This window comes from Pelobates fuscus, chromosome 7 (genome assembly GCF_036172605.1).
Source record: "Pelobates fuscus isolate aPelFus1 chromosome 7, aPelFus1.pri, whole genome shotgun sequence".
NCBI lineage: Eukaryota > Metazoa > Chordata > Amphibia > Anura > Pelobatidae > Pelobates > Pelobates fuscus.
Window position 1 is genome coordinate 208,015,009 of NC_086323.1, and position 15,070 is coordinate 208,030,078.

Below are 15,070 nucleotides of genomic sequence, written 5' to 3' on the forward strand. Positions count from 1 at the left end.
AACACACAAAAACAGACACATGCACAGACACACAGAGACACATACAAACACATGCACAGACACGCAGAGACACATACAAACACACAAAATAGACACATGCACAGACACACAGAGACACATACAAACACACAAAAACAGACACATGCACAGACACACATACAAACACAAAAACAGACACATGCAAAGACACACAAAGACACATACAAACACACAAAAACAGACACATGCACAGACACACAGAGACACATACAAACACATGCACAGACACGCAGAGACACATACAAACACACAAAACAGACACATGCACAGACACACAGAGACACATACAAACACACAAAAACAGACACATGCACAGACACAGAGACACATACAAACACATGTGCAGAGACACATACAAACACACAAAAACAGACACATGCACAGGCACACAGAGAAACATACAAACACACAAAAACAGACACATGCACAGATACACAGAGACACATCCAAACAAACACAGACACATGCACAGATACACCGAGACACATACAAACACACAAAAACAGACACATGCACAGACACACAGAGACACATACAAACACACAAAAACAGACACATGCACAGACACACAGAGACACATACAAACACATGCACAGACACACAGAGACACATACAAACACACAAAAACAGACACATGCACAGACACACAGAGAAACATACAAACACACCATAACAGACACATGCACAGACACACAGAGACACATACAAACACACAAAAACAGACACATGCATAGACACACAGAGACACTTACAAACACACAAAAACAGACACATGCAAAGACACACAAAGACACATACAAACACACATGCACAGACACATGCACAGACACACAGAGACACATACAAACACATGCACAGACACACAGAGACACATACAAACACACAAAAACAGACACATGCACAGATACACAGAGACACATACAAACAATTACAGACACATGCACAAATACACAGAGACACATACAAAACACAAAAACAGACACATGCACAGACACACAGAGACACATACACACAAAAACAGACACATGCACAGACACACAGAGACACATACAAACACACAAAAACAGACACATGAACAGACACACAGAGACACATACAAACACACAAAAACAGACACATGCACAGACACACAGAGACACATACACACAAAAACAGACACATGCACAGACACACAGAGACACAAAAAAACACACAAAAACAGACACATGCACAGACACACAGAGACACATACAAACACACAAAAACAGACACATGCACAGACACACAGAGACACATATAAACACACAAAAACAGACACATGCACAGACACACAGATACACATACAAACACACAAAAACAGACACATGCACAGACACACAGAGACACATACAAACACACAAAAACAGACACATGCACAGACACGCAGAGACACATACAAACACACAAAAACGGACACATGCATAGACACACAGAGACACATACAAACACACAAAAACAGACACATGCAAAGACACACAAAGACACATACAAACACACAAAAACAGACACATGCACAGACACACAGAGACACATACAAACACACAAAAACAGACACATGCATAGACACACAGAGACACTTACAAACACACAAAAACAGACACATGCAAAGAAACACAAAGACACATACAAACACACAAAAACAGACACATGCACAGACACACAGAGACACATAAAAACACATGTGCAGAGACACATACAAACACACAAAAACAGACACATGCACAGACACACAGAGGCACATACAAACACATGCACAGACACACAGAGACACATACAAACACACAAAAACAGACACATGCACAGATACACAGAGACACATACAAACAATTACAGACACATGCACAAATACACAGAGACACATACAAAACACAAAAACAGACACATGCACAGACACACAGAGACACATACACACAAAAACAGACACATGCACAGACACACAGAGACACATACAAACACACAAAAACAGACACATGAACAGACACACAGAGACACATACAAACACACAAAAACAGACACATGCACAGACACACAGAGACACATACACACAAAAACAGACACATGCACAGACACACAGAGACACATACAAACACACAAAAACAGACACATGCACAGACACACAGAGACATATACAAACACACAAAAACAGACACATGCACAGACACACAGAGACACATACAAACACACAAAAACAGACACATGCACAGACACACAGAAACACATACAAACACACAAAAACAGACACATGCACAGACACGCAGAGACACAAACACACAAAAACAGACACATGCACAGAGACACATACAAACATACAAAAACAGACACAAACTCTGCTGATTTGAATTAGGGGATTTATTTTCAGTAGTCCATGCAGTTCTTATTAAAGATATGCAAATGTGATTTTTTTTCCCCCAAACAGGACTTGAAACAATTCACAAGGAGTTAATTCAGGTTCCAATAAACCCCAGTGTTTGAAGTGCCTGACTGTATGTAGATGTCCCTCCTTCCAGGGGATGATAATTAGAAAGCAATCCAAGCCCTGGTCAAGGCAGATTCTTGGAGAAGTTGCTAATCAGAGGGCCCTCCAGTTGGTGCTGCTGTTGGTCTGCGAAGGGGAGAGAGAATTTGTGATGTAGGATAAAGGGGGTGATCTGGGAAACTTCAGACACAGCACAAAGGCATTGCCACGTAATTACAGGCTGATCTGCCCTCCCCAGGGTGTCCAATTTTCATTTATTTCCCTAAAGTCTCCCCCTCCATGCCAGTCTGTGGTGTTTGATGTGCCAAAGACTTTCTTGATCCAACAAAAGAAGGAACATTTGCAAGGAGGAAAAAATATCTGGACTCTTTAAATCCTTTTTTTTTTCCAGGAGAAGAGAAAACTGGGGATATTTTTTTTTTCCTTACATCTGCAAGACATCATTCTTTGTGAAATTCAAGTCAGTCTTGAAATTGGAGAGAGCAGAGAGAGGGAGAGGGGAAGGAAGAGACTGGGAACTCACTCTGGACTCAAGATGCATCAAGCATGAGAAAGATCTGCTTTGGACTTCAATGGCTGTTGGATTAAAGGAGAAGAGATGTACTAAGTCACAGTTCTTCATCTGATACATTTTGCCTACATATTACACTGAGGAAAACAGACACAATTCTGGAGGTTATCACAAGGCAATTTCGGATTATTTATTGAGGTTTGAGGACTTCGGGTGGTGAACTCCAAGTTTAGTGGGACACCAGGAGGTGGGTCAGTTCTACAGTCCCATCCTGATCGTTGTATTTATTTTTTTCCCACCATCATCACCCCAAACTTGAGTTAAGGAAATCATGACTTCCAGCTATAACCACCATGTTATGGACAGACAGTCCACCTTGGCCAGTCGCTTAGACAGCCCTATCACCTCAAACCTGGACAATTTACAGGCTAAAAAGAACTTCTCAGTAAGTCACCTGTTGGATCTGGAGGAAGCTGGGGACATGGTGGGATCTCAAACTGAGGACACCTCTGCTGAAACCGGTAGGAGCTTATTGGAGTCTCCAGGGCTGACCAGTGGAAGTGACACTCCACAGCAGGAAAGTAAGTGATCCCCGTGGATACGATGATGCCATTAGGAAGGTCCTCGGCTACCTACCTTCATGGTCTGCAAGATGAGTTAGGGGCATGAGTGTCCTCTCTACCACTAGAGTGTCTCCAATATCACACACACATATATATATATATAGATAGTATATTTTAAGTTCCCTCAGGATGGAATAATCAGTGCCTGAAGATTATGGAGAAAGGTAGGTACACCCAATACAGGCGTGAGTTTTACTCTCTATTCACTAACAACCAACTTGACGTTCTCTGCAAAACTGACGCATTTAAACTAAACTATCTCAACTGGAAACAATGTCCCAACGTGTATCATATTGCCCAAAATGTTTACCTTATTGATGATTATTATATATTGATTATTATATATTGATTATTATATATTGATTATTATAGCCTGCGTGTTAGGGTTTATTTCCTAAACAATATGTGAGTCACCCAGAGGTGGCAGGAAAGCCCGTTAAATTGGAGAAACAGGAGGAAGAATTAAAAACCTAAATTTCTGAAGTTTATCCCTAACCCCTCCATCGCACACGATGTTTAGTAAATCTGCCGTGATTGTGAAATCATGGTTAATTCTGGATTAAAGAGCTCTCCTTTGTGCGGGTGGGGTTTGTGTTAAATTCTAACTAATCGTGTGATATGCAGATTAGATCTAATGGGGAGACTGAGTGGCTCATATTTACTAAACATCGGATTGAAACATTAAGGCGATATTGATGGAACAAGTTGTGTTTGGTAACATTCTGAATTCGCTGAGATTCGATGTTTGGTAAATGATTTACACAATTCATTATCTCCTTTTTATCATTATAGTGGGGGCTTATTTACCAAAAGGCGAGTTTGGGGAACTTGGATTTAATGTGAATAAAATGTGATCTTTGTCAGCTTTAGTGAAATATTCCATGGGGGGAATTATTATATTATTATTATTATTATTATTATTATTATTATTATTATTATTATTATTATTATTATTGTCCCAATATCCCACACATTATCGGCGGAGACATATCCTTATTAACTCAGTATCTCATAATCTGTGTAATAATATGTAATCAAATAATTATACAGCATGCAATAATATCTTATAATATGATTATATAACATGGAATAATATCTTATAATATGATCTTACAACATGCAATAATATCTTATAATATGATCATACAGCATGGAATAATATGTAATCAAATAATTATACAGCATGCAATAATATCTTATAATATGATTATACAGCATGGAATAATATGATTATACAGCATGCAATAATATCTTATAATATGATCATACAGCATGGAATAATATCTTATAATATGATCTTACAACATGCAATAATATCTTATAATATGATCATACAGCATGGAATAATATGTAATCAAATAATTATACAGCATGCAATAATATCTTATAATATGATTATACAGCATGGAATAATATGATTATACAGCATGCAATAATATCTTATAATATGATCATACAGCATGGAATAATATCTTATAATATGATCATACAACAGGCAATAATATCTTATAATATGATCATACAGCATGGAATAATATGTAATCAAATAATTATACAGCATGCAATAATATCTTATAATATGATTATACAGCATGGAATAATATGATTATACAGCATGCAATAATATCTTATAATATGATCATACAGCATGGAATAATATCTTATAATATGATCATACAGCATGGAATAATATGTAATCAAATAATTATACAGCATGCAATAATATCTTATAATATGATCATACAGCATGGAATAACATGTAATCAAATAATTATACAGCATGCAATAATATCTTATAATATGATCATACATCATGGAATAATATGATTATACAACATGCAATAATATCTTATAATATGATTATATAGCATGGAATAATATATTTTAATATGATCATGCAACATGCAATAATATGTAATCAAAAAATTATACAGCATGCAATAATATCTTATAATATGATCATACAGCATGGAATAATATCTTATAATATGATCATACAGCATGGAATAATATCTTATAATATGCTCATACAACATGTAATAATATGTAATCAAATAATTATACAGCATGCAATAATATCTTATAATATGATCATACAACATGCAATAATATCTTATAATATGCTCATAAAACATGTAATAATATGTAATCAAATAATTATACAGCATGCAATAATATCTTATAATATGATCATACAACATGCAATAATATCTTATAATATGCTCATACAACATGTAATAATATGTAATCAAATAATTATACAGCATGCAATAATATCTTATAATATGATTATACAACAGGCAATAATATCTTATAATATGATCATACAGCATGGAATAATATCTTCTAATATGATCATACAACATGTAATAATATGTAATCAAATAATTATACAGCATGCAATAATATCTTATAATATGATCATACAGCATGGAATAATATCTTATAATATGCTCATACAACATGTAATAATATGTAATCAAATAATTATACAGCATGCAATAATATCTTATAATATGATCATACAACATGCAATAATATCTTATAATATGCTCATACAACATGTAATAATATGTAATCAAATAATTATACAGCATGCAATAATATCTTATAATGTGATCATACAACATGCAATAATATCTTATAATATGCTCATACAACATGTAATAATATGTAATCAAATAATTATACAGCATGCAATAATATCTTATAATATGATTATACAACAGGCAATAATATCTTATAATATGATCATACAGCATGGAATAATATCTTCTAATATGATCATACAACATGTAATAATATGTAATCAAATAATTATACAGCATGCAATAATATCTTATAATATGATCATACAGCATGGAATAATATCTTATAATATGATCATACAGCATGGAATAATATCTTATAATATGCTCATACAACATGTAATAATATGTAATCAAATAATTATACAGCATGCAATAATATCTTATAATATGATCATACAACATGCAATAATATCTTATAATATGCTCATACAACATGTAATAATATGTAATCAAATAATTATACAGCATGCAATAATATCTTATAATATGATCATACAACATGCAATAATATCTTATAATATGCTCATACAACATGTAATAATATGTAATCAAATAATTATACAGCATGCAATAATATCTTATAATATGATTATACAACAGGCAATAATATCTTATAATATGATCATACAGCATGGAATAATATCTTCTAATATGATCATACAACATGTAATAATATGTAATCAAATAATTATACAGCATGCAATAATATCTTATAATATGCTCATACATCATGGAATAATATCTTATAATATGATCATACAGCATGGAATAATATCTTCTAATATGATCATACAACATGTAATAATATGTAATCAAATAATTATACAGCATGCAATAATATCTTATAATATGATCATACAGCATGCAATAATATCTTATAATATGATCATACAACATGCAATAATATCTTATAATATGCTCATACAACATGTAATAATATGTAATCAAATAATTATACAGCATGCAATAATATCTTATAATGTGATCATACAACATGCAATAATATCTTATAATATGCTCATACAACATGTAATAATATGTAATCAAATAATTATACAGCATGCAATAATATCTTATAATATGATTATACAACAGGCAATAATATCTTATAATATGATCATACAGCATGGAATAATATCTTCTAATATGATCATACAACATGTAATAATATGTAATCAAATAATTATACAGCATGCAATAATATCTTATAATATGATCATACAGCATGGAATAATATCTTATAATATGATCATACAGCATGGAATAATATCTTATAATATGCTCATACAACATGTAATAATATGTAATCAAATAATTATACAGCATGCAATAATATCTTATAATATGCTCATACAACATGTAATAATATGTAATCAAATAATTATACAGCATGCAATAATATCTTATAATTTGATCATACAGCATGGAATAATATCTTATAATATGATCATACAGCATGGAATAATATCTTCTAATATGATCATACAACATGTAATAATATGTAATCAAATAATTATACAGCATGCAATAATATCTTATAATATGATCATACAGCATGCAATAATATCTTATAATATGATCATACAACATGCAATAATATCTTATAATATGCTCATACAACATGTAATAATATGTAATCAAATAATTATACAGCATGCAATAATATCTTATAATATGATCATACAGCATGGAATAATATCTTATAATATGATCATACAGCATGCAATAATATCTTATAATATGATTATACAACATGCAATAATATCTTATAATATGATCATACAACATGGAATAATCGGTGATAGTATGCAGTAATATGATTAAGATATGATTAGACAGCATGTAATGATATGTGATAAATAATGATATCAAATCACAATTAGAATATCACACATTATTATATGCTTTAGACTCATATTATAACACAATATTACATGCTGTATAATTATATTATCACTCATTATTACATGTTCTATGGTCATATTATAATTATATAACTATCTGTTTTATCATTATGATCACATATTATATGCTGTATAAACATATTATAACATGTTATTGCATGTTGTAGAATTATATTATAATCAGATTATATTATCACATCATCATGCTGTATAATTATATTATACAATAAACAGGGTATGGAGGGAATATACAATAGCCGAAACAATATCCACCTGGGTGCTATTCCTCACTGGTACTCCCTCCAGTACCAAAATAAAACATCCATATTAGAAGAAAGAGAGTGCACACCAGAACATTAGAAATAATGTTATACAATTATTTAATGAACCAACAATAGTTTATATATGCATATTGCAAATAAATACAAAATGACAATAAACAGGCAAACGAATAATCAACAGTAATCATTTATCAGAGTTCTCACAAGCCTAATAGGGCAGAAGCACGAAGTAACCCAACGGGCTGCCTTTTTCAAGGGCGTATAATTATATTATCACATTTTATTACATGATCATATTATTACATGCTATATAATTATTTTATCACATATTATTACATGCTACATGATCATATTATTACATGCTATATAATTATTTTATCACATATTATTACATTCTGTATAATCATATTATTACATGCTCTATAATTATTTTATCACATATTATTACATTCTGTATAATCATATTATTACATGATGTATAAGTATTATTTTATCACATATTATTACATTCTGTATAATCATATTATTACATGATGTATAAGTATTATTTTATCACATATTATTACATTCTGTATTATCACCTATTATTATACGCTGTGTAAGTATTTTACCATAGTTATTACATTCTGTATAATCATATTATTACATGCTATATAATTATTTTATCACATATTATTACATTCTGTATAATCATATTATTACATGATGTATAAGTATTATTTTACCATAGTTATTACATTCTTTATAATCATACAATCACCTATTATCACCTGCTGTAAAATTAAATTATCACATGCTGTATAATTATATTATCGCATATGAGTATACAGTATGTAATAATGAGTGATAATATAATTTTCCAGCATGTACCAATATATTGTAATATGATTATGCTGGGTATACACTGCAAGGTCTGAGGACCAATATTAAACAAATACAGGAGCCATAACAGGCAGTTAAAGGACCCAGTGAGGTCTTAGGGGTAATTAACACATGAATACAAAACAGAACTGGCACATTAGCACTGGGTGACTGATTCACCATTTAAATCCCTGACTCCATTCATGATCCATAGCAGTAATTATATCTGTCAATTACACCGCTCTCCCGGCATGGGTAGAATATTCATTATTACTGCTGGATACAGTTATATATGTCCTGGATACACGCCGGATGTAATATATGTTTCATATGTCCTCGATATAAAATGTCTATTATATAATATATGTATTATATAACCTCTATAACTAGTGTCTGTTATATAATATATGTATTATATGACCTCTATAACTAGTGTCTGTTATATAATATATGTATTATATGATCTCTATAACTAGTGTCTGTTATATAATATATATATTATAGGTCCTCAATATAAAATGTCCTCGATACATAATGCTTATATATGAATTATATGTCCCATATATATATATATATATATATATATATAGTCTATTATATAATATATGTGTTAATTGTCCCAGATATATAATGTCTATTATATAATATATGTCCCAGAGATAGTGTCTATTATATAATATATGTGTTAATTGTCCCCGATAGTGTCTATTATATATTGTTATGTATGTATAATAAGTAATACGTAATAGATCTATTATATAGTTGTGAATATGCACAGTATACTATTTTTATTTCATACATTATGTATTATATTGAGTGAATACACACACACACACAAATATATATATATATATATATATATATATATATATATATATATATATATATATATATAGTAAATATATTTATTGTAGATTACATTTATTAGAGTTTAGGTATTTATGGTATATATCTATTATATGTCCTAGATATAAAACATTTACTATATATTTCATTTGTGTCCTGGATGTAAATGTATAAGTAATGTTAATAGTAAATTAATAAATTGTATTATATTATATATCTCCTGGGTTTATGATAAATTAATTAATTATATTAAATTATATATCTCCTGGGTGTATGATAAACAAATGAATTGTATTATATTATATATCTCCTGGGTGTATGATAAATTAATTAATTATACTATATTATATTATATATCTCCTGGGTGTATGATAAATTAATTAATTATACTATATTATATTATATATCTCCTGGGTGTATGATAAATTAATTAATTATACTATATTATATTATATATCTCCTGGGTGTATGATAAATTAATAAATTATACTATATTATATTATATATCTCCTGGGTGTATGATAAATTAATTAATTATATTAAATTATATATCTCCTGGGTGTCTGATAAACAAATGAATTTTATTATATTATATATATCTTGGATGTATGATCAATTAATTAATTTTGTTATATTATATATCTCCTGGGTGTATGATAAATAAATGAATTATATAAATAAATATATTATCTTGGATGTATAGTAAATAAATTAATTGTAATATATATATATATATATATATATATATATATATAGAGAGAGAGAGAGAGAGAGAGAGAGAGAGAGAGAGAGAGAGAGAGAGTCTTGGCACTCACCCTTCACACAATTTTTTCCAATGTTCTTGGCTTGGTGCAAACCTCAGCGTGGGTATGAATATTCAGTTGTAGTAAGGTGCACTCACAGGACTTCATAAACGACGTGCTTTATTCGTAAATGTGAATTACATGTGTAGAAATATCATCAATCGACGTTTCGACCCCTATAGGGTTATTTATGAAGTCCTGTGAGTGCACGTTACTACAACTGAATATATATATACACACACACACACGCACAATATTACACAATTACAATATATATAATATATGTATCCTGGGAGTATGATAAATAAATGAATTATATTATCTTATATATCCTGGGTGTATATTAAAGAAATTAATTGTATTATATATATATATTATCATACAATTAATTTCTTTAACATACACCCAGGATATATAATATAATATAATTCATTTATTTATCATACACCCAGGATACATATATTATATAAATTGTAATATGTGTGTGTGTGTGTGTGTGTATATATATATATACTACAATTAATTTTATATATATATATAAACATCCTGGGAGTATGATAAATACATGAATTATATTATATTATATATCCTGGGTGTACAATAAATAAACAAATTATATTATATATATCTTGGTTGTATGATAAATAAGACATATGATTTGTTTATATATACTATCTAAATGAGTATTTTTATTACACTAACCATCTCTAATCTCTGCCTAGAAGCCGGTTAGTATAGAGCAGTTATTGATTAGAAGTATGGGGTGCTGACTGCCCCATACACCCTGTATACACTAACCATCTCTAATCTCTGCCTAGAAGCCGGTTAGTATAGAGCAGTTATTGATTAGAAGTATGGGGGTGCTGACTGCCCCATACACCCTGTATACACTAACCATCTCTAATCTCTGCCTAGAAGCCGGTTAGTATAGAGCAGTTATTGATTAGAAGTATGGGGTGCTGACTGCCCCATACACCCTGTATACACTAACCATCTCTAATCTCTGCCTAGAAGCCGGTTAGTATAGAGCAGTTATTGATTAGAAGTATGGGGGTGCTGACTGCCCCATACACCCTGTATACACTAACCATCTCTAATCTCTGCCTAGTAGCCGGTTAGTATAGAGCAGTTATTGATTAGAAGTATGGGGTGCTGACTGCCTCATACACCCTGCAAACACTAACCATCTCTAATCTCTGCCTAGAAGCCGGTTAGTATAGAGCAGTTACTGATTAGAAGTATGGGCGTGCTGACTGCCCCATACACCCTGTATACACTAACCATCTCTAATCTCTGCCTAGAAGCCGGTTAGTATAGAGCAGTTATTGATTAGAAGTATGGGGGTGCTGACTGCCCCATACACCCTGTATACACTAACCATCTCTAATCTCTGCCTAGAAGCCGGTTAGTATAGAGCAGTTATTGATTAGAAGTATGGGGGTGCTGACTGCCCCATACACCCTGTATACACTAACCATCTCTAATCTCTGCCTAGAAGCCGGTTAGTATAGAGCAGTTATTGATTAGAAGTATGGGGGTGCTGACTGCCCCATACACCCTGTATACACTAACCATCTCTAATCTCTGCTTAGAAGCTGGTTAGTATAGAGCAGTTATTGATTAGAAGTATGGGGTGCTGACTGCCCCATACACCCTGTATACACTAACCATCTCTAATCTCTGCCTAGAAGCCGGTTAGTATAGAGCAGTTATTGATTAGAAGTATGGGCGTGCTGACTGCCCCATACACCCTGTATACACTAACCATCTCTAATCTCTGCCTAGAAGCCGGTTAGTATAGAGCAGTTATTGATTAGAAGTATGGGGGTGCTGACTGCCCCATACACCCTGTATACACTAACCATCTCTAATCTCTGCCTAGAAGCCGGTTAGTATAGAGCAGTTATTGATTAGAAGTATGGGGGTGCTGACTGCCCCATACACCCTGTATACACTAACCATCTCTAATCTCTGCCTAGAAGCCGATTAGTATAGAGCAGTTATTGATTAGAAGTATGGGGATGCTGACTGCCCCATACACCCTGTATACACTAACCATCTCTAATCTCTGCCTAGTAGCCGGTTAGTATAGAGCAGTTATTGATTAGAAGTATGGGGTGCTGACGGCCTCATACACCCTGCAAACACTAACCATCTCTAATCTCTGCCTAGAAGCCGGTTAGTATAGAGCAGTTATCGATTAGAAGTATGGGGGTGCTGACTGCCCCATACACCCTGTATACACTAACCATCTCTAATCTCTGCCTAGAAGCCGGTTAGTATAGAGCAGTTATTGATTAGAAGTATGGGGTGCTGACTGCCCCATACACCCTGTATACACTAACCATCTCTAATCTCTGCCTAGAAGCCGGTTAGTATAGAGCAGTTATTGATTAGAAGTATGGGCGTGCTGACTGCCCCATACACCCTGTATACACTAACCATCTCTAATCTCTGCCTAGAAGCCGGTTAGTATAGAGCAGTTATTGATTAGAAGTATGGGGGTGCTGACTGCCCCATACACCCTGTATACACTAACCATCTCTAATCTCTGCCTAGAAGCCGGTTAGTATAGAGCAGTTATTGATTAGAAGTATGGGGGTGCTGACTGCCCCATACACCCTGTATACACTAACCATCTCTAATCTCTGCTTAGAAGCTGGTTAGTATAGAGCAGTTATTGATTAGAAGTATGGGGTTCTGACTGCCCCATACACCCTGTATACACTAACCATCTCTAATCTCTGCCTAGAAGCCGGTTAGTATAGAGCAGTTATTGATTAGAAGTATGGGGGTGCTGACTGCCCCATACACCCTGTATACACTAACCATCTCTAATCTCTGCCTAGAAGCCGGTTAGTATAGAGCAGTTATTGATTAGAAGTATGGGGTGCTGACTGCCCCATACACCCTGTATACACTAACCATCTCTAATCTCTGCCTAGAAGCCGGTTAGTATAGAGCAGTTATTGATTAGAAGTATGGGATGCTGACTGCCCCATACACCCTGTATACACTAACCATCTCTAATCTCTGCCTAGAAGCCGGTTAGTATAGAGCAGATATTGATTAGAAGTATGGGATGCTGACTGCCTCATACACCCTGTATACACTAACCATCTCTAATCTCTGCCTAGAAGCTGGTTAGTATAGAGCAGTTATTGATTAGAAGTATGGGATGCTGACTGAACCATACACCCTGTATACACTAACCATCTCTAATCTCTGCCTAGAAGCCGGTTAGTATAGAGCAGTTATTGATTAGAAGTATGGGGTGCTGACTGCCTCATACACCCTGTATACACTAACCATCTCTAATCTCTGCCTAGAAGCCGGTTAGTATAGAGCAGTTATTGATTAGAAGTATGGGGTGCTGACTGCCTCATACACCCTGTATACACTAACCATCTCTAATCTCTGCTTAGAAGCCGGTTAGTATAGAGCAGTTATTGATTAGAAGTATGGGGTGCTGACTGCCTCATACACCCTGTATACACTAACCATCTCTAATCTCTACCTAGAAGCCGGTTAGTATAGAGCAGTTATTGATTAGAAGTATGGGGTGCTGACTGCCCCATACACCCTGTATACACTAACCATCTCTAATCTCTGCCTAGAAGCCGGTTAGTATAGAGCAGATATTGATTAGAAGTATGGGGTGCTGACTGCCCCATACACCCTGTATACACTAACCATCTCTAATCTCTGCCTAGAAGCCGGTTAGTATAGAGCAGTTATTGATTAGAAGTATGGGGGTGCTGACTGCCCCATACACCCTGTATACACTAACCATCTCTAATCTCTGCCTAGAAGCCGGTTAGTATAGAGCAGATATTGATTAGAAGTATGGGGGTGCTGACTGCCCCATACACCCTGTTTACACTAACCATCTCTAATCTCTGCCTAGAAGCCGGTTAGTATAGAGCAGTTATTGATTAGAAGTATGGGGGTGCTGACTGCCCCATACACCCTGTATACACTAACCATCTCTAATCTCTGCCTAGAAGCCGGTTAGTATAGAGCAGTTATTGATTAGAAGTGTGGGGTGCTGACTGAACCATACACCCTGTATACACTAACCATCTCTAATCTCTGCTTAGAAGCTGGTTAGTATAGA

General features: G+C 33.4%; 1 protein-coding gene across 2 annotated transcripts in view; it reads left to right on the top strand.

Moving 5' to 3' along the window:
• Positions 1–2,626: 2,626 nt before the first annotated feature.
• PRRX1 (paired related homeobox 1) overlaps positions 2,627–15,070 on the top strand; it is a 116,416-nt gene continuing 103,972 nt past the window's right edge. For both annotated transcript variants that reach the window (XM_063427608.1, XM_063427609.1), the window contains exon 1: positions 2,627–3,625. In XM_063427608.1, the coding sequence (XP_063283678.1) occupies positions 3,376–3,625 (250 nt within the window). In that variant the 5' untranslated portion in view covers positions 2,627–3,375. The remainder of the gene's footprint in view (positions 3,626–15,070) is intronic.